This window comes from Centruroides vittatus, unplaced genomic scaffold, assembly GCF_030686945.1.
Source record: "Centruroides vittatus isolate TY-2023 unplaced genomic scaffold, ASM3068694v2 scaffold_1519, whole genome shotgun sequence".
NCBI classification, from domain to species: domain Eukaryota; kingdom Metazoa; phylum Arthropoda; class Arachnida; order Scorpiones; family Buthidae; genus Centruroides; species Centruroides vittatus.
The window spans coordinates 599,821-623,148 of NW_027122682.1; the positions used below are offsets into that span (position 1 = coordinate 599,821).

Below are 23,328 nucleotides of genomic sequence, written 5' to 3' on the forward strand. Positions count from 1 at the left end.
TTTATCGCCACCTATAACGTTTTTGTATCGTTTGGCAACGGCGGGATTTATAGTGTGACAGAAGTATTAGAGATTTCCTTAGAAATAAACAATGGCCGAACTTGTAGATGACAGTATAGAATTGTTACAAGATATATCGAAATTGAAAGATGTTTTAGATGATAGTGACGACGAAGAGGAGGATGAGGAGGAGGAAGAGGAAGGGGAGGATGAAGATGACGAAGATGGGGAGAGTTCTAAAAATGATTATTACTGTGAGGAGGATTGGATTCCTGAAGGAAATGATTCTTTAGGATTGAATAATGGTACCTTATTTATCAAATCTGCACATAATATTATATTTAGTAAAATATTTACTCTTTAGCATCATTGTGGGCTAGTTAATGTTAATGATTAAATTAATAAAACTAAACATCAACTGAAGCTTTAGGCAGAGGTTAAAGGTTTGTATCAATGATAATGATGAGCCATTTTTGCTGTTATGCCACGAGTACGTCGCTGGTTGGAGATGGACCGACCGTGGGGTGGTTCTGGCAAATGTCACGATCAGCTGGTATCGTTAGAAATTTTGGGGATTATATAGATTACTCCCTATGGAATTTCGGGACTTTGAGTATATATTTGAACTCGAGACCGAGACGAGTTCAACGATACCCTACTTTTGGACCGGAGACCAAAAATAAGAAAGTTATCATATTAACGATTTCTTGCCTATCACAATGCATTCTACACCATTTTAGAGTTTTCCACTAGATGGCATTTGACTGTTCATGCTCCCGACAGACAGTGGCCTAGCAAACATAATTGGCGCCCGACACTTTATTGGTACCCCTCCCCCTCCGGAATCACATATAGTTTGTCTTGGAGACCATTTGGGTGCCCCTCTGCGAGTGGCACCTAGTGCATGATACACCCCCTTGCACCCCCTCGCTACGCCACTGCCGACGAACTCCTCCCGGAGGAGAACCACTGGCAGGCTGCAAAGTGTTTAATGTCACTAGTTATTGATTCACGGTAGTTCTTGAACAAAAAAAGGAAATGTATACTGAACTTCAAGCAGCGCCACCTAGTGGAAAACTCTAAGATGGTGTAGAATGCATTGTGAAAGGCAAGAAATCATTAATATGATAGCTTTCTTATTTTTGGTCTTCGGTCCAAAAGTAGGGTATTATTGAACTTGTCTCTGTCCCGAGTTCAAATATATACTCAAAGTCCCGAAATTCCATAGGGAGTAATCTATAGTACCACTGAAATTTTATATGTAAAAGTGCTATCTGTTGAAATTTCCAAATATTAGCAAGGTTGAGGCCAAAGTTTTAAACACAAAAACGTGTATGTCGGACGTTCAGCGCCACTTTCCTGTAAGCCTAGAAGTTTGACAATGGTGTTTGGAATGTCGAGAATGATTCCACTGACTTTCCAAACATTGTTGTCAAACTTCTAGGCTTACAGGAAAGTGGCACTGAACGTCTGATGTAAACATTTTTGCGTTTAAAACTTCAACCTCAACCTTGCTATTATTTATTAGGTGTATTCGGATGTAAAATGCTTATACCTGGTCAGGTAATGCTTTTATTCTAGGAAGTGTTATATTCGTATGCATACTTTGGTTAGATTATTGCAGCATATTGCACTTTATTTCATAAAAAGTAGCAATTGACAACATGATAACAGGGCTGTGATCTTGATGTTGCCAGACTGAACGTCGAGCGCCGCTTACAAGATAGCGATGCTCGACGTTCACGTTTTAGAGACGAAAACTTTAGCCACAACGTTATTATTGTGTCCAGTTTCACTGCTGATAGGATTTTTTCCTAATTAATGGATAATTAAATGTGATATAATTGAAAATAATTGAATAGAACTTACGTCAGAAACTTAGCAGTTCAATATATGAATTTAAAATTTTCATAAATTAAATTTTACATAATTTTGGATTGCCTGTGAACAAATCAGTTAAGAAATTGCTAACTGTTGTAATGAAATGAAAATAGATTACTGGTGACGTCATCGTTGTATGATTATGCTGTTTTAGAAGACGAGATTATTCTTGGAATATGTGTAATTAAAGCATTTCTTTTTCTTTGAACAGTGAATCTAATGATATATATGTGATTGAAATAAACTCTAGGTACATCTGTATTCTATTTAATGGAACGCCAATGTTCTGTTTCTCACGTTAAGCCTGAAAATGGCCTATTGAGTAGGCTGAAACGTTAGTTTTTCAATAAAACTATCTTGGCAACACAAAAGGTGTAGTGTGGTAAATTAAGTTATTTATTTGCTGAGCACGTATCTGTTTAATAAACTGTAGGGACAGTATAATCCTTACAATATGTTGGTTATAAATGTACAGTGGAAACTTGATTTAATGAAGTTCAAAAGACCCATGAAAACAGTTTATGAAATATTTTTTTGTTAAAATAATGAAATTTTCCATTCCAATTTTTCTAAGTTTTAATGGCGAAATTGATTGGATGATTCCAGTGGCGTAGCATGGGTGTCAGCCGCCCGGGGCGGAGGAAAATTTCGCCGCACCCTTATTTAGGTATTCTTACAAGATATTATTTATTGTGAAATTTTGCCGTCCCCTATAAGTGCTGCCCGGGGCGGGCCGCCCTCACTACGCTATGCCACTGGATGATTCATACACTGTACTGTATCTAAGCTTTACTGTAATTTTAAAATACGGAAGTTTATCAATAAATAATCAGTTACAGAATATAAAATATACAGTACATGAAAGTCATACAAATATGCATATCTATTGATGAGTAAAGTATGATGTAATTAAACCTTGTGTGCATTTCTACAGAGCATCCATCCTTTGCCCAGTTGCCTATATAATATTTAAGGAGCCATTTGTATCTTCTTTGTAAATAATGTATCTTTCTTATGCACTTGATGATTTTTGTTGGTGATAGAATTTCAGATGCATTAATGTTGTTTTCTTCTTCATCATCCTCACATTTGTACAATGATAGCCTAATTATATCATTTTCTAAAAAATGCTAACTACAAGAAATGTTCAGAATTGGCAAACTGCAAGGGTATAGTCTTCCATCAAGATGTCAGATCTCACTCATCTTTGCAAACACAGCAAAAATTATTGAAGCTGGACTGATAGGTTCATTCCTATTCAAAATTCCTTAAATGGACAATACTTGTTTCCAAGGAAGTAATCAAATATCACTTGAAACAGTTTTTTGTCATGAAAGACAGGAAGTTCTTTGAGCAAGGAATTATACCGTAAAGATGGCAAAACATTGTAGATTGAAATGGCCTATTCAATAACAATTGTCTTTCATTAACACATTAAAAAACTGCATAGACTTATTGGCCAATTCTACTGTTCTAGATTTTTCCTCGTCCTCTCAGCTGCTCGATGTGAATAATCTTATAATCTAAATATTACTGTATTTACTTGGGTATAAGACAATCTCGTGCATAGGACGAGGTATGACTGTAGAGATCAAAATAAAGAAAATTAGATTTATTAATACATCTCTAATTTTATTTCGTTTAATCACAAATAAAATATTAAATGCATGTATTAAGGCAAACAACCATGTTTGCTTTAATACGTGATGAATGGAAAACAAAACCAAAACATTATAATGTGCATGACCGGAAAACGTTTATTTTTAATGATTCAGAATGTGTTAATATTCGATAAAAATAACAATTTAACTAATATAAAATAACTACATTTATAATCATTGCTAAGTGACCATTAATGTTTTTATAAATAACTAGAAACTATTTTCTGCAAACGAATGAGATGCAATGAGATTTTTAATTAATGGATGTAGGATTAAACCAATAAACAAAGGAAAGTGTGCCTTAATTTGTTTATGGTCTGTGCCAACTTACGATAAATAGACTGTAGACCTATAATGACAGCATGAAGTATACACGGTTCACAGAAATTATTGCAAAAACAAAAAGAATTCTTCGCTTGCACGTATAGGATGTCCTTGGTTTTTGAAGCAGTAAAAAATGAATAAAAATCTTGTCTTATATGCAAGTAAATACGGTATATTTAGTAAGTAATTTTAGTAATATCTAAAAAGAACAGTTGTAGAATCCAGAAATGACTTTTCACAAAGTAAGGCTTCCTCAGAACTTATGCATGTTGAATAGTTCCTAAGGAGCTATGGAACTTTAAAGAAGAAGAAAAAAAAAATTGGAATAGTAGCGAGGTTGAGGCCGAAGTTTTAAATGCGAAAACGTGTACGTCGAACATTCAGTGCCACTTTTCTGTATGCCTAGAAGTTTGACAATGGCGTTTGGAATGTCGAGCATGATTCCACTGACTTTCCAAACATCATTGTCAAACTTCTAGCTTATGGGAAAGCGGCACTGAACGTCTGATGTACATGTTTTCGCATTTAAAACTTCAACCTCAACCTCGCTAGTATCTTAACATGGTGCTTTAAAATTAGTATTTTTCCTTTTCAAAAAGGCAGTAAAAATTCTGATGACAGATTTTATTGATACACAGGAGGATGCAAAAGTAGGTATACAGTTGAGAATCTCAGAAATACAAATGTTTGGTGTTCATTATTTTTATTGTCTTTTATTAGTTTGTATTCCTTATTTGTGATTTGTACATAAAGATAAGTATTTTTTCTTCCTATTTTCTCCCTGTATTTTTTTTTCCATAATAACAACTGTATACCTACTTTTGCACCCCGCTATATATTTAGATTATGTGGTTGACTTGCTGTGTTGTATTACATAAGCCTTATTTTGTGAAAAGTCATTTCTGAATTCTACAACTGTTCTTTTTGGATATTTGTTCATATTAGGATAATCTTCAGTCTTTGCAGAGTACCAGTTGCATCTGACAAAAAAAAATTTTGCAGAAGATCAAAATTTAGCTGCTTTTTATTTATTTATGTATTTATCAATTTCTCTGGTATAAGTAATGAGTTGCTGGCTCTATCAATTTCTAATTATGCGAGGATTGCTCTGGAAAATTTTAAAATATTGCCAACCATTTGCCAGTTTTAAATTTTTTTCACCACTTCAAATCATTTATTGCTACCAGTTTACTTATTAATTAATGCAGGTGATGGTAGCCTTATCAGTTTGGTGTCTGGAAAGCAAAAGTAAGCTGTTACTCATAAAGAGAGGGCCAGATGAAGTTTCGTTTGAATTGGAGACATGAATGAAACTTGGTAAGCATGTATCCTTAAACACAAACAGCTTCTTGTCCAAATAATAAGACCTACTTCTAAAGCATTTCCAAAATTTGGGCCTCTGAAAAATTTAGTGTTTAGCTTATAAGTCTTTAAAAGTTTCATGTCTCTGAGTGGTTACGATAGGCATTGCACTTAAACAATGTAGGTTTGAATCTCCAAAATTTTAGTTTAGTTTTTTTGTGTAACAAAATGATTTTATTATTTTACTGCATCATTAGCATTATTATTACTATTGTTATTGCTCATGTTTAAAGCTTATAAAACAAGAGATTAAAATTGTGACCTCATTTTCTGTATAGCAAAAACAAGTCTCTTAGATTTAACTTTTTTATGTTATTAAATAAAATTTTTATTTCTATATATTTATTTTCATATATGGTTGTATTGTGATATTTGAAGTGTAACAACATGATCACATGAGGAAATTCTCCATATTATTAAGAATTAAAAAAATAAAATGTTACGACTATGCTATCCTATTTTCTTATTGTCTCTTTCGTCCATGTGTAGTAATGTCTGAAGCTTATTCACTTGTGAGGACATAGTATATAATCACGAGTGAAAATGTCTGAAAATAAATGTGAAGGAATAAAAATTTTATTTAATAAGTAAAAGAGTTAAATCTACAGAGACTTGTTTTTGCTAAACAGGATATGACATTACAATTTTAATCTCTTGTTTTATAAGCTTTAAATGTGAGCAATGATAATGATTTGCATCTACACCCTGTAAGTCCAATGCCTAGCACCTTAGCCACTCGGGGACATGAAACTTTTAAAGACTTATAAGCTAAACACCAAATTTTTCAGAGGCCCAAGTTTTGGAAATGCTTGAGAAATGGGTCCTATTATTTGAACAAGGAGCTATTTGTGAAAAATGGGACTACATGTTTATCAAGTTTCACTCGAATTGGAAACCTGAACGTCCGGCCCTCCTTGTTGGGCTGTAATTTGAAAAAGTTGTAGACCTATAAATTCCCACTCTCCTCTGTCCACTCTTCCATCTGTCTTTCCTTAATTTCAAGAACGAAGTTAGATAGATGAAAGGGGAGATCAGATATGGAAACCCAGAGGCAGGAGGCCCCAATTAACTATATACGAACTTCTGATTCAAACTGGAAGTCATTTTATTTCAATTCAAAAATTTTTCCCTGAAAGGGATTAGGTGATCACATGATTCTATTGCTAACAGGAAAAGTATTATGTACAGGGACAAGACTCTACTAATTTGAGGTAGAGAGCTCCTTGGTCCAATTGGTTTAACTCCCAATTTTCTGTACTTTTGCCACATGAACGGTCATTTCTTCCACTTCATATTTGTTTACAAAGAACATTACAAAACAATAGAAGTAAATTGATTATTGGTTTATTATGATAGCGTATAATAATAATTTTACCAAAAAACAGTAATAAAATAAAAAATAAATGACATTTTAATAATGTTGTAAAGGATATATGCTACTTGTCCCAAAATGAGAGGGGCATCTCTGCTTCAGTATTATATTGCAATTGATATGCAAAATAGCATATGGGATAGTATAAAATATAAGATAGATGACAGTGGAAAATTAGGAGTGAATAGTACAAAATATAGTTGAGAAATGTGTGATAAATTAAAGATTTCATCATGGGAAGAGGAAAATCACTTTCTCAATGTAAAATAACTGAACTATACAAATTGAAACTTTCAATTGAAGAAATTTCTAGAAGACAATCATTCTTGTCATGTTGTGGAAAATTAACTTAAATTAATTCTAGTGGAGAATATGAAACAAAGTTATCTGGAAGACCCCCTACACCAAATTCTTGTTAAAAGTAGTAATTTTCAAGAAATTTAAAATTTAAACTCAGACTCTTCATAGAATTGCCATCTCCTACTCATGTGTGTGTAAATATCAACAGTATACAGCAGGGATGGCCAACATGTAGACCACGGTTGACTGGTCGACCACAAAGGTTTTGAAAGTAGCCCGCGAAGCTAAAGTTGAACAGTTTGCTTTCACTTAAATTAATGTTTAAAAATCTTAATTCGATAATTTATTCTTACAATAATAGACTGTCTGTGCAACATACCCATACTGTTTGTATTTATCCCGATGAACAATGCAAATGAATGTTACCTTTTAAATTAATTGTAGTCGCAACCCATGCGCATATAAATGACAATCGCATAAAATGGCGCAAAATCGTGTCAGACAGTAATGTGACAGCCCATGGCTTCAATCCACTTGTTACTCCTTGTTTGTGCACTTGTATTTACTTTCAATTTTAGTTTTTTTTATTTATTCATACAGCGAACAGAAGCAGGTATGTTAGTTTATTAATTATTGTTTTAAATGTTATTAATATTTAACCCTATTATTTTAGAATAAATAAACCAAGTACAGGCTGGAGAAAAATAAAAACTTATCATTATTAATTATTTATTAAAATATCTATGAAAAATTTGAAAAATCTTAAAATTGTTTGTCCATATTCATAGTCACCCGCACACTATATTTTACCGAAAAAGTAGCCCCTAAGGGATAAAAGTTTGGCCACACTTGATATACAGAGTTATCAGATCATCTACAAAATAAGCATATATTTTAAATTAAATAAATTAAAAATATGATTAAAAATTGCATTCCAGCATTGTGACATTGTCACAATAAATATTTGCTAATTAGCAATAGGAATCATTTTTGAATAACTTTTTAATGAATAATTCCAAATAACACATTTGATTACAATGCTTAAATGACATTTAACATGTTCTGTCATGTCAAAATTTTTGTTTTAGTCTACTGAAAAAAGATGAAAGTGAAAAAAGTTATCCCAAAGAATTCCCAAAATTTTCTGTCAGTCAATAAAAAAATCCCCAATCTGGAAACGTTGGGCGGCATTGCACAAAACTGCTGTCGATTCTCAACGTTACTTCCTACTTTTCTGCCCGAACTTGCCGCACGACATCATGAAATCGCTAAGTGTGTGGTACCTGGGACTCCCATCACGCGGAAGCTAGACATTCTGCTGTTTTTCCTGAAGTGTGCTTTGGGGTTCAATTTCACGCTGAATGTTGTTTTAAGCCGACTAGGGATTTATTGCCAGTATTATATTTTTATTGCCACTTTAATAAAAATATTGCAAGTGGCAATTTTGGTGCTATGTTAGCGTGACCCCTGATTATGATATATCTTGGAATGTTAAACAGTATCATATCTTTTGTTGTTGATCATTTGAATGCTAATTGACTATGATGATGATTTTATTGTAGAAAGTAAAAATATTTGAAATGTCTGTTTCATTTAAATTTTTTTTGACATTGCTGAAATTTTTTTTCTAATGGTAGAATAGGAGAAAGAGACAAAAATATTTAGAGTTGCTTGTAATGATTGATACTTATTTGGAGTTTGAAGATTGTATAGTTTAACTCTTCTACTCCAATAAAATTTTTTGGATGTAATTATCTATTTTTGTACTAAATTTAGCATTAGAACTTGTTAGAGAATCTTCCGAGTAAGAAAAATTTGAAGATAAAATTTGACAAGATGTCAACATTGAGCTTGTAGTCTTTATTTCTGTTTATTCATTTGAATAGAAATATTCACTTCTATCATATTCAAAGATATTTAGAGTATGTTGTTTAACAATTTATAATAAAGAAATTAAATTTTTCTGGAATAAATATTAGAACTAAATTTTAATTATATTAGTTGTATATTAGATATCAATCATCAGTCTTTTAATGAATAATTATGTTTTTTATTATTTCTAGATGGTCCAATTGGAAATACATCTAACAAGAAGGATTATTTGTCAATCCTACAGGTTAGTTACTATAATTAGTATGTGTGTATATAGTAAAGTCCCAATTATCTAAGGCAGGGGTGACTGACACGTCAACTGGCAAGCCACGAGAGATAGCCCGCGGTGGTCTGTGTAATATTGTCTGTATCAAAAATTGTTATTGTTGTTTTGACTGTTTGTCTGATTATAGACTATAGAGATAGACCAATGATGGCAGTCTACTTTATAGTCTATAAAGTAGACTGCTGTCATTGGTCTGTGGTCTATTTCTGGAGTATTTTACTGTGGAAACTCCCTACTTTGGTATTCATTCAGCAGAATGGTGTAAGTTCAGAAAAAACAAATGTTTGCAGTCTTGTTCTAAGACCTGCTTCAGATCATAAATTTCAAGTACACAGAATGTTTAATGCTTTGGTATTTGAATGTGTTAGACACAGAAGAATTTATACAAAAAATTCAAATTTAAAATCCTTTTAAAATCAATCAATGGGATGCATCCAAGTATAGAAGTTATAAAAAAGTTTTCACAGACACATTTCACAAGCATGGTAAGCCCTAAACATTACGCAACTTCTACACTTGGATGCATCCTATTGGTCAATTTTAGAAAATTTTGAATTTGAATGTTTCATATAAACTCTTCTGCATCTGACATGTTCAAACACCAAAGTGTTAGACATTCCATCTGTTTGAAATTTATAACCCTGAAGCAAGTCTTAGAAGAAGATGAAAATGTTTGTTTTTTCTGAACTTGCATCATTCTGCTGATTTGAATACCAAGGTAAAGAGTTTCCGCAAATGAATAAGCTCTTCTTTAAAATTTCATTTCTTTTTCATCTTTTTACCTCAACCAACTTGAAGGAAGAAGGAAGTATTCACTAAAACCTTGATGTAAAAGTTGCATGCATCAATGCATATATCAGCATACCAACTTTTTTGAAGTATCTATAAACTTTGCAGCTTACCAGTTTAAAGACTGATACTAGCTCTTCATTCATTAATTCAATTATTATTATTATATTATTTAAATTTTTTTAATAGTATATTTGTAAAATTGTGAGTTTTTGTCTTGGTAAGTTTAACTTCCATATTATAAAACATTTTTTTAAATCATTCATAATTTATTTTGAATTTGAAACATTATTTTAAGAACTATGGTGTTTCACAGGAATCTTATTAAATTCAAAGTGTGTTGCTAATCCAAAAAGGTTGGGAAATACTGTTCTCAAATAATACATTTTGACCATAACAAAATTATTCAAGTTAAATTTTAGAACCCTTAACCATGCTTATATTTCATTTGTGTTATACAGCAATATACCACTGTCCCTAGTGTGTTGTGTAGTGAAGAATTTACCTGTCATATTTGACAGCCTGTTCTGGAATCTCACTTGATATTTCAGAATGTATTAAAAGGTAATAGTATGTATTTTTTCATATGCTACAATTTGTAATAGACAATGTTACCCTATTTCATTAGGGCCTGAGATTACAGCAGCCTTCTTTGATAGAAGGGCTGGAGGGAGTGGAAATTTAGTTTCCTAGATGTAGTATACATAGACAAAGGGTCTATAGTGATTACTCTATTCATTTTTGAAGTAATTGGCTGGGGAGAGACTTCTGTTACCACCCTGAATGTATTTGAATGGTTCTAGCAAAAAAACTAGCCTTATTCAAGCTTTGTATCCATTGAGCTAGTCAAGAACTAAAATTTCAGTCAATTATGCCAAGAATCGAAACTCATAAGAATTTAATAAGAAACTGAGAGCTCAGTTTGGTTAGTTTGAAAGTACTCGAAATAGAAGTTGCTAATAGGTGACGTCAACAGATTTCAGTCTAGTAAAAAGTTTTATGTAGTTTAGTTAAGAAACTGTTAATCATAGATAGTGCTAACTTAGCAGTAGTAATTTATGCACCCAGACCTTATTATTTTATATTGTTTTTATTACTTTTTCTAGTATATTTTATAAGAAGTAATATTATGGTGGCATTTAAAAAATAATACTAGTAAATAACTGTTTTTCATCAATTAGCCAATTTATATATAAGATCTACTTCAGTTTAATATTAAAATGTTCATGTCATAACACAAGTTATATTTAAAATACTTGATAAAATTTTAACTGCTTAATTAAATAATAATTTATTTTTAAAGTAAGAATATATTTCTGAACTTCTATAGTTTATTTAAGAAGTTTATAAGTAGATTTCTAAATAAAGGATGATAAAACTTTTTAAGAATTTACTAGGAATTTCAAGATTAAAATACTAATTATTCAATGAAAAGGAGATTAATTATGAATAAATAGAATTAAGTTTACTAAATATCTGATTTTATATTAAAAATTTTTAATTTTACATATATTTTGATTTAAATTATTATTAGAAGTTAAAGCTTTTGTACATTATTATTTAATTTCACTTTTTTCTTTATTTAGAATGATTTGAATTTTATGGCTCTAGAACCCAATAATGATCTCAGGATGTGTCTTTTAATGAATCAATGTTATCAGAACGCATTAATGGATAAAATTTCACAGTTGGAAATAATTTTGGAAAGTAATTTAGAGCATCAGGTATTTAGTTTCTTAAATCACTATTATAATTTAAATCTGTTACAGTAAAAGTCACTTATTCTTTTATTTAATTTTATCAGAAGTAGCACATTGTAAAGTAAATAAATTAAAATATATAATTTCATTTATTATAATCAGAGTTTTAAGTATAATTATCATTATCTTCAGGTAAACAGGAATTTTGTTTTCCATAAGTTGGTCTCAATATGTAGTTGATTATGTATATTGTATTTCCACACAAATAACAGCATTTTCTTATATGTGAAAATCTTATTTTTTAATTTTTGAAAGACAAGTCCTGCTCTACTTTTAAGAGCATATCATGCATATAAGAGCATGCTCTTACGTGTGCCAGCTTGTTTCAACTTATAAGAGCAATGCATTGTTGTATTGATATAAATTAAATATAGATGTACTGATATACTACTATTCAGCGACAGTTCTGTGATATTGATATTTTGTAGGCTGGATGGCCGAACCGTTAAGGTGGCAGTCTACCACTCTCGGGGACCCGCAAATTCAGATGGGTCGATAAGTTCCCAGAAATTTTTCAGGGGTGGTCTGTCTGGATATGTCGGGCCCCATCCCTCACCACTCAGCCACCCCATTGTGGGCCTAGCCGAACCGATAATGGGTTGCTAATGGAGGCCCTCTTAGTGCCCAACAGGGCAGAAAGAGTTTTAAAAAAAAGCTCTGTAATAAAACATTATTCAAAATAAAAAGCTGGAATGAAATAATTCTTCCAATACTGTAAAAGTTTTTTAAAAAGTTTTTTTTAGGCACTTTGCAGAGTATAGTACTGATTTTGTTCCATTTCCATAGGTCATACTGAGAGTCATTTGTGAATTTGTGTGGCTTTTTGTGTTGTAGTTGCAATAATCTTCAAATTACGTCAGCTACCAATGTTTTTGGGATATTATTAAAACAACTTGTAATGTCATATACAGAAGGATTACTAATGTGTCATCTATTACCCTCCAAAATAAAAAATTGTAAAGTCAATTCCAAATATCATATTGTTTTTAAATGTATTACTATTTCCAAGCAGATACAGGATTTCACTGTAACTTTCAGTTACACATGCATGCATGATTTCAAAAAATGCTAAATAACTTAAGTACCTAAATACTTCTGATGATATAATATATTTATTGTTGTTTGTGCACTGAAAATCTACTAACATAAATAATAAAATAATCTTTACTGATAATCTTCAAAAATCATGTGAATTAAATAATTTAAAATTTTTATCTTAGCTCTCAATTTTTCGTATGGAAATATTTAAATAAAATATATGAAAAATTTTTGATAATTAAGTATAATGATGCTTCTGTTAAATTTTGTAGAAAATTTGAATGTAATATAAAAGTAAACATAGAAAAATTTATTAATTTATAATTTTTTTATATGAAGAAAAACTTGGTAGAAGAAATTGGTGTTAATGATAAAGAAAAAAATACTCCAAGTGGACGTAAAACTCTTCTTACATTTCAAGCTCCTTATTTTAAAGATATCACTGGCCAGGTAAATAATAATAATTTTTATTTTAAATTAAAAATAAATAAAAAAATAAATATTTACTTTTAATTTAAAAGCTTCATAAATACGAAGGCTATTTTTTAAATAAGATTCGTTTGTGAATGAGGATGATGCGTGATTGCAGCAGTATGCATGAGCATCTGCTTTCAGCATGCTTTGCGTGTGTTTAGATGCCATTTGCAGCCGTATCATCTGTTTGTGTGCTGAGCTGTAAAAGTTTATAATGTTTAAGAAAATTGAGTCACCCGCCGACTGTAAGATACGATCTGTTATTTGATTTCAGCATGAAAGATCATGGTAACTGTCTTTTGGGACAAGAAAGGAACTTTGTTAGTGGATTTTATGCCAAGAGGCACAACAATCAATTCTGATGCTTATTGTGTGACCTTGAGAAAACTAATGTCTAATGTCTTCGCCTAATGGCCTAATGTCTTCGGGCGGCAGGTGGCAGATTTCTTTGAAGTCTGAATTTAAAAAATTTTTGAGCGGTATGACAAATGTTTGAACAAAAATGGAAATTATGTAGAAAAGTAGATAAAAGTATGTAGAATATGGGGAAAAAATATATATTAATGATATTTACAGTATTTTTTTTCTTATCAAAAATGGATTTTATTTAAAAAATACTCTTCATATAATGTTTCAATATACATTTATTAATTATTATTAGATATTTGAAAAACTATAGATTAGTTTATAACTATATATATATATATATATATATATTATATAGGCAATCTTTGGCTTTCAGGTAACTCACTCTTTTGTACATAATGCTTTTATACTCCTAAATCTCTTTTTGTTCTCTAAATTTGAACATTCATATATTTTCAATTGGCAAAGAAAAATTTCAAGCTCTCTCTGTAGGATGCTTTATGCCAGTTTTGGTTTAAATAACATCAAAAAAACTTGATTGCTTCTTGTGCTCTTTCTTTTGTGGGAGTAAACATAAAATTGCTAAATTGTGTTAATTTTAAATTTTTATTGCATATTTTTTGTTTAATTTACAGTTTTAAATACTATTTTATGCATTATATTACGTATTACTGTAAAAATCAAAACTTTTCTACCTTAAGACAAGATAATTTTTTTTAGGCTCTGGGAATAGAACTCACTCTATAATATGCAATTTTGTTACTCAGCTTTCAGACTGAACTTTTGTACATATTTTAAGGAACATGTTATACAGACTGTGATTTTTAATATAGTTATTGTCTCAAGGTATAAAAATAATATAAACAAATCATATTAATGAATTCATTAATAAATATACTGTTTTTTAAGATTAAATTATAAAAAATGTACACATATTCAAAATCAATACTTTTCTTGTTAAAATATGCTTTTTTGAATGATTCTTTTAGCAAGAATAATAAAATTATGGGATTATAAAAATTTAGTTGTTTTTTTTTAATAATGACCATGGACAGAATATAAAGTCTTTGAAATACAACTAGGCTTGAAAAATATTAACTGCTTTTCTACATTGTGGTCAAGAGTTCTTGACAGCTTAGCTTCCATCAAACTCACCAAGGTCAAGACCAGGGGTCCCCAACCCTATGGTTACCATAGCGCTCGCCGATCGTTTTGTGTGCGCCCGCCGCTGTGCGACCACAATAAAAATAAAAATATTTCAGTTTTCAATAAAATGCTATGTAAAAGTTTTTTCATTTTTAATGATTAACCACACAAAAGTAGAAATGGCATCCAACACAGATAAAAGCACAAAGCGAAATGCGACCGATCTCTTTTTCCCCTCGCGCGAAATTTTCGCCAACCAAATTTCCCATACCTAAAATGAAATGAATCGAACCGTTTCTATTGTTGCTGTGACAATGCAGACATTTGTCTGGAGTCATCCAGCGTTGCCATATTTGGCCACTTTGCCCCAAATTTGGCTACCCTTTTTTTAGTTTGGCGTAAAAAATATCATTTGGCGCATAGGCTACTTTTTGGGTTACATAAATTTGACATGGCTACATTTTTGGCTACATATTATTTATAAATATATTACTTGAATAAAAATCACTTTAAAATGGTGTTTTGTCGTTTTTGATTAATTACAGACCCACATAAAACAAATATTTGCTTTATTATGTTTTTCAAATTATGCTTTTTTTTTAAATACATTTTTGTTTGTCTCCTTTATAATAAATGAATATATCTATTTTTAAGTAAAAATTGAAAGTGTCTGTAGAAGTAATTTTTTTAAATATTCTTTTTTGTGACAAAATTTTAATACTTATTATTATAATCTAGACATGTTAATTTTTAAATAATAAAAGTAGAACAAAAATAATAATAATTTTCCTATTCCAAAGAACTTCTCAAACCACAGTTATTTAATTTGAAAGTTGACTGACATTTCTTTATTAAACTAATATGTGCATTTTGCATATATCATGCCTCTTCATCAATTTGGTTTTAGGTTTTTCTGTTTTAAAAGATATTTTAAGCAATTTTAACTTTTCCTTTTTTAAACTTCCCCCCCCCTGTAGGCACTAAGGCCTTTTTAAGCAAGCCCATTATGTACTCGGCCACCATACAATTGGGCGGCCAGGAATGAGGGACAGAGCCCGACATATCCGCTTGGATCATCCAGAAAAAATTCCTGGGGATTTTTCGACCCGATCGGATTTGATCCCGGGTCTCTCCAGAGGGATCGGCTGGAGGGGTAGAGATAGAAATTTTGGATCTTCAGAACGACATTATCCTAAAATCCATTTTATCAGATGAGAATTTCTGGAATATAGTTGAAAGAAACATTCTTTAAAAAAGCAACATATAAAATAAAATCGTTTTTCAGTTCCACATACTTGTGTGAATCATTGTTTTCGACAATGAGCATTATAAAATCAAAGTACAGATCACGACTTACAGATGAACACCTTGATGATTGCTTACGAGCAGGAATAACATCACACTCTTCTAATTACAAAGCAATGGCCAATGAAATGAAATGCCAAAAATCACATTGACTTTGAGATTTACATTTTTTTATAAAGAATTTTTATACTTTGTAGATTTTGTATGCATTGTTTAGTAATTACTTGTTTTATAAGAATTATTGTTAATATTTTTGTATGTTAAATTACATTTTTGGAATTAAATGTTTTTTGTATATCATGTGTATGTATTATTAACTATGTCCAATTCTAAATTCCCCTTGAAAAAATAAATGGTGCCCGCCGTCCGACCGGTATTCTAAAATGTGCTCGTAGGTACAAAAAGGTTGGGGACCCCTGGTCAAGACATTTTTATATGTTTTTGAGATTGTCTTATTCCTTCGCTTTGTTTAATTACTTTTTTTCATTCCTGCAATATTCTATTTATTCTCTATCATCATTAGTAGTTCCACCCACCAGATTGATTATTTATTCCAGATTATGATCATCTTAGCATTTGATATGTTCTTTGTAATGTCTAACATTCTTTACTTTTACATAATTATTTTGAAGCAATTTTTTCTTATTGGTTAGTTTATATGGAAAAGTTAAGACAAAAGTTTTATAAATTTATCATCATTATTGCCCATTCCTTTTTCCTCTCAAAGAATTTTTAGGTCTTGACGTGCTAGTCCTCCAAACTATCCTTTTTTTGTGGTATCTTTTTGTTTAACCATAATACCTTTATATCTTTCCTAATTGCTAATTTCCAGCTTTTCTTCAATCTACTTCTATTTCTTTTAGTTCCTAAGTTTCTAATTAATAACTTGAATTTTTAACTAATTCATCTTTATCTCTTCTAACTACATCTCTGAGCCATCCAAGTTTATTTTTCATAAGCTTCTCATTAATATCTATTTTTAAAAAAATGTTTATAGAAAATATCAATTAAGAAAGTAACTCTTTTTTATTACTTTATTTTTCATAGTATCCACCACTGAATGAAGATGCTAAAATTAAAATTAAAAATAAAGAGATTACAGCTTATGTTATACCTAACAAACCTTGTAAGTAAAAATTTGAATTTTGATATAGTAAATCATTTAAATTAAATACTTTATAGTTTAATTTGCAATAAATAATGTGCTGTTAATTTTTATGAAATTTTAATATGGAAATTATAGGGACTGATTTTGAAAGATCAAGTCTAGAGAAAGCAGTTGCTTCAAACTTTAAAGAAAAATTATTGGATCCTTTATTTATGAAGTAAGTTTTTACTTTGGATGTTTCTATGCTTATTAGTTATAGTTTAGTAAAGTATGGACTGTACTTTATAAAATGTATTTAAAAAACTTTTATCTACCATCCTCTACTATTTTAAATATTTAAAATATTTAAGAGCTAGAGGATGGTGGAGGTGATGTCACCCTGATCATATTCATCATTACAATGCACTTAATGTACATGCATATATGATTAAATTCTAGATTTGGTTCTGTTTATCAGATTTTGGAGTGGGCAGGATGGTGATGGTGGGAGAAGAAATTGCAAATATAAAAGTCTGATATTTATCAGTATTTCAGTGATGATATCTATTTATGTATAAATGAGGATGTTTGTTTGTTTGTTTGTTCACTATACACTCCTAGGCCGTTTGACCAATTTCTATGAAATTTAGCAGTTACATTAACATACTTCTAACTTAGATAATATTTTACATATCACCCCAAAATATTGATTTAATTTTTATATATTAATTAATTTGTGCCTAAATCCAAGTTTCTGGCTTTACGTGTAATGCCATCGTGACATTTTAAAAAAATAATAAACTAAATATAATTTATACAAAAAAGAATATAATTTAAAAAATATATATTCACTTGATTACTGCGACAATGATATGATGAAAAGTAGACACATTACATCATTACTGTGATGGATAGTGCAAAGCACTTACGTACAGTACATCCAGTTGAAAGTGTTACACTGTCAAAACTATATAAGTATTTTGTTCTCTACATCTAACATTTGGATATTTTCTTCTTATAAACCTGGACAATGCTGGGTGTAACAAACTAGTTTATTGATATATGATACATTAGTGCTGAACACTAGTCAATTTATAAATTTTAGAGATAGAAATCTTCATACTCAGGCATCCAAGATATTTTTGGATACTTGAAATACCTGAAGTAACTAATACAAATTTTTGCAACTGGTTTCAACAATTTGTAATAGAATATTTTTTTCTTAAGATTTAAATGAAAACAAAGTGGTGACATGAAATTTAACACTAATTACAGTAATATTATATATAAAATTACTCCTAATATTTTAATAATGAAATGTTAATTTAGGCCAAGTTTCCATGTGTGTGGATTTGTTGGCACCGTCTATTTTTTTCCATGCCAGTAAAAATACTTCCAAATGTAAAGATGACAAGCATTAGTGGCATCATTGCATGCAAAGATGAAAAAAGTGGCATTTATTAAAAGTAATGTTGAGAACTAGATAGAATTGGTCAGCTCCAGGACAACATTACTGGCAAGGTATATCTCTGTTCTTTCTTTTCCAAAATACACTATGGTATGACTTTCAAAGGTAAAGTACTTTGAATCATAAAGCCACCAAATCTTTTATTCCATACTTGTCTGGCTTGGAAGGCATATATTGTTTGAAGGAAGGGCCATTTCTTGAAAAGAGTACAAGCTACTCATTATATTGAATGTAGTATTCAGGCCTTGGAATGAATCACTATTCTCACTGTTTTTAAATTAGTCACTTTTTCTCAACTGTTTCAGTGATAAATCATTATCTCTAACTTTTCTGCCATTATGGGCAATAACATTTTTGTGACGCCATTCATTGATTAATGTTTAAATACTTAAATTGCAACGCTCATAATGTCTTTCTCTTGTTATACATTAAAAACTTCATGTTATTACATGACTTTTAAGGTCTTTAAAATATTAGTTACACAATATTATAATATTATAATGCACCACTGGACACTAAAAGAAGACTTTTTTCCCACAGTCTAATATTGACAAAGTTTTTTTTACCAAGTACAGTATTTTAATTCCTGAGCCCCTTACAATTAATTAACCTTCACACTTCCAATTTGAGGACAGGTGTTAATAAACCAATCTAAAATGAAAATCAAGTGCAAATAATGATAAATAAACATAATTTAAAACGACACTATTTTTCAATTTTTGTTTTATTAATTTTGACATTGTTACAAAATTATTGATCAAATTTTTTTTCAAGTTTGTTAATATTTTATAAAATTTGGAAAGTTTATTAAGGGACAATTTAATAAATTTATAGCTTTGTGACAGATTACAGGATTTATTGATGACTAAAAAATAAAAACAGTGTTTTACTTTTCCAGCTTGTTACGTATATAACACTTTTATGTGAGATAAATAAAGATATAAGATAACCTTTGTAGTTATATAAATCAAATTCTAGAATATAATATAATAGATGGGTTAGAAGTGTGAAATAAGCTAATAATCTTAATGATTGTTTTTATTTTTTGCCTAGGCAATGCTGGGCTTATCTGCTAGTTAGCTATATTCTTTAGATCACATTGTGTAATTGTTATTTATTATTATTATAAAAATTAAAATATCTTTATTATTATTTTTACATATAAATTATTGAATACTTTAGAGTTGTTATATTTTTAAAAAATTTATTAATTATTTTAGGAAAAGTATAACAAAAGAAAAATTGGCTCTCCAAGATTTAAATGATGAAGAGTATTTAACAACTGCTAGAAAATTAGAAGAAATTCAAGCTCAAATTACAAATATTAAGTAAGTAAAATATTACTAATTATGTTGAAAAATACTTTAACTTTGAATAAAATGTTTGTTATTTTGATACCAATGTTGGAAGTATGTTTTTAAAATTGAAATTTAAACCTCAAAGTTTTTATAAAAATTTTTGGCAAATAATTTAAAATCTTTTACTTAATTGTTGAACACTATTTCTTTTAGGTTTATTATTTTAATAATCATATTTAGAGATGTAATTATTTTTAGTGTAATACAAAAAAATTAAAATTATTTTTACAAGTATTCTTTATTCTTCATTTAGAAGAACTTCTCCTCATAATACTATCACACATATTGTCAGAAAAAAATATTGATTTTAAAAATATATATAAATTTTAAAATATGAAATTGATATACAGAATAATTACAGTTGTGAAAAGTAAAAGATGCTAATTCTGGACAAATTAAAAATAAAACTAATTTATAAGTTTGTATTTATTGTTTAATTATTCAATTAATTTAAAAGTAAACGTTTTTAGCTATACTTTGGCTGTGAACTTTTTCAATGATATTGTGAGATAGACAATGTTGTTTTGGAGTGCTAGATGGCAAAGACAATGCATCAGAGGTGTGTAAGGCAAAATAACAAAAACATCATTTGATAATAGATGTTAAATTATGTTCTTTCAATGGATTTATGTCTATTGCCAGTAACTATGTAATGTTGCTATGTGAACAAGGCTTTATTTGTAATGATGCAATAAAAACATAGATGAACATGTTCACGTAACTTTAAATATACATATTTTAAAATTATGCAGTAACAGATTTGGGAGTTTGATTCCAGATTCACTCTGTTTGGGAATGCATTTCTTAATAAATGTCTGCCTTGTACTCCACCCCTAGTCTAAAAATGAAAATCTTTTCCTCTCTCACACCCAGAGTGATCTTCCATTATTGCCCCAAAAGGTACTGGTTTTCAGCCATATTCACTTTTAACAAACATAGGATATGAAGAATATTTGATTAAAAATCTTTCTTTAAAACTATCTTAACTTTCAGAGTTTTATTCATTATTAATGTCTGATTTATTCTTTATCTAATATATAAATAATGCTTTTAATACTGTTGTAAGGAACTGAGTCCGAGTGTTATTTTTATTTTATTATTATTTTTTCGTTTTATTATATTTTGTTTGAGGCTTATGTTTAGTTAGGACGAAGGTTCCCCACCACTCTCTTATTAGTAACCAAAAAAGAAGATAATAAACCAACTCACGAAAGAACGAGCGCCGTAGGAAAAAATCACACGCACTTGCGCTGCTCAGCGGAAATAAATAGTCCGCAGAAAAAAAAATGGAGGAGGAATCCCCACACTCACTAGAAAAGAAATACTTACTAAACCGTCATAAAACATCCCAGAAAATTGTGCTAAATGCTTTGTAAACGGTTTATAAGCTTTTGTCGGAGAATTGAAGCTGCCAGAAAGAAATTTGATGTTAGAAAAGCTAAGTATGTAAATAAGGGGAGTAACCTAGCTGAATTGTGACGTCACCTCACAGCATAAAACCAGCATGCTAACCGAAGACGATCGAGGTGATTCCTGATTGAGGTGTACTACTGAGTGAGAGATTCGAGGTGAAGTCCAGATTGAGAATTAGGCGATCCAAGGTGTTTAAAGAGGAATTTGATTTGACGATAGCAAAAGGATTGAGGAAACAGGTTCCTAGTATAGTGAGGTGACGGATAGACGTTTAGTTTGTAAGAGATTTTGTTCATAGTTCTTAAGTATTTGATTTGTCGAATTTTCAAAGGGGAATTAAGATTAAGTTAAGCTAAGTAGCTGAGTTTTATTATCGGGTTGACTTGTTGATTTTCGTTAATAAATTTTGTTTTGGATTATAGAAAATTGTACATAGTTAAATTCGATTTACTAATTAAATATATTTGAAACTTTTGCTTTGACTTGATATTTGTCGTTATTCTTACTAATTTTTTCAGTGCACACATTAAAGCCCAGGCCTGGCAAACTAATCTGGAATCCGCGTAAAGTACCCATTAGGTTAATGCAAGTTTTACTGGCCACAGTTAGTGTCGGTTTCCTAAGATACTAAAAATAGTACTTTACACTGTATCTTTATAAAAATATGTTACTATCTTATATGAATAAAAAAAATAAAATATCTTTCATAATAATTTAAAATCTTAATATTTAGAGCAAAATCGAACACAGAATGTATTGGACAAAGAGGAAGTAATTTGGATTGGATGAAAATATCAGTTATTGGTGTAAGTTAAATAATTTTATTCTTTATATAAGTAAACACATTTAAAATTAGCAATTAAATTATAATAATAATAATAATAATTTTATTTGCATTAAGGCAAGCCTTGTTAAAGGGGGTTATTTTACCAGTAATTTAATAGTATACATTTGTTAATCAACGTTCATCCAATATACATTTTTTTAAAGATTATAAGTAACATTACAGTAGTACATTTTGTCATTGATTACATTTTGTTTACATTTAAATATTTTTCTTTGATTTACATTATAATTAGTAAATATTATTTTATTTCTATTAATTTTTCATATATTTTTTTTATTCATTAGCAATTTGATTGAAAAAAACCATTAATTCTATACATTTGATTTAACATAAGATTGTTTAATTTAGTTCTGTAGTCTTGATTTTGTTTTGTATGTATTAGTTCTTTAATTTCATATTTTTGATGGTATTTATTTAATTTTTCACAACCTCAGTAAATGGTTCAAAGAATAGTCACTTGAGTTGCACCCATAACATCTGTCTTTGGTAAAATCAATATAAGTATTATTAATAAACAGTGAATATTTATTGTCTTAATTGGATTAATAATCTTTTTATGTTCATACTGATATTTGAAGTTAATGGGATATTTAAAATGTTGATGTATCATGGATGGTATGCAGAATGAATTAATGAGTTTTGATCCTTAATTATAGATTGAGAAAATGCCGATTTAATCATTAATGAGTAACCATATATTTGCAATTAAGTTATTGTAACTTGACATCATATTCAGTTTTAAAGTGAACTATTTCAAATGATCAAATAATTATTTTAAATTTTTATTGCTTTAATTGCATTCAGTGTATTACTTAATTGATTTGAATGATTTATGAAATGTTGCAGATTATTTAAAACCTTTGAGTAAATCATCATAGAATTTCTATATATAATTTTTAAAAAATGCATTACTAGTTATTGCACTTATTAAAAAAATACAGATTATCGTATTATTCAAATATAGTAAATTAGCACATTATCTTTTGTTAGTTGTATGTTTGTTTAGATTATTTTTATAAGGAAAAACCCATACTGATAAATGTATTCACACTTCTTGATAGTGTTTTAACATAATCATTTCAAAATATGATTTTATGCTTTTGTGATATTTTAGTTATATTATTAATAAGTTTACATATTAGTGTATTTGTTACAGGAGTTTTATTAATATAAAAATATAATTGCTCTTCTCTGTGATGTTTAAAAACTTCATGAAGTT

General features: G+C 29.6%; 1 protein-coding gene across 1 annotated transcript in view; it reads left to right on the top strand.

The window, feature by feature from the left end:
• The window catches only part of LOC136987360 (uncharacterized), a 78,872-nt gene continuing 55,544 nt past the window's right edge, over nucleotides 1-23,328 (top strand). The window contains exons 1-8 of the mRNA XM_067285091.1: nucleotides 1-305; nucleotides 8,964-9,016; nucleotides 11,434-11,571; nucleotides 12,985-13,095; nucleotides 16,984-17,062; nucleotides 17,180-17,261; nucleotides 19,712-19,819; nucleotides 21,996-22,068. Coding sequence (XP_067141192.1) covers nucleotides 92-305; nucleotides 8,964-9,016; nucleotides 11,434-11,571; nucleotides 12,985-13,095; nucleotides 16,984-17,062; nucleotides 17,180-17,261; nucleotides 19,712-19,819; nucleotides 21,996-22,068 — 858 coding nt within the window. The 5' untranslated portion in view covers nucleotides 1-91. The remainder of the gene's footprint in view (nucleotides 306-8,963; nucleotides 9,017-11,433; nucleotides 11,572-12,984; nucleotides 13,096-16,983; nucleotides 17,063-17,179; nucleotides 17,262-19,711; nucleotides 19,820-21,995; nucleotides 22,069-23,328) is intronic.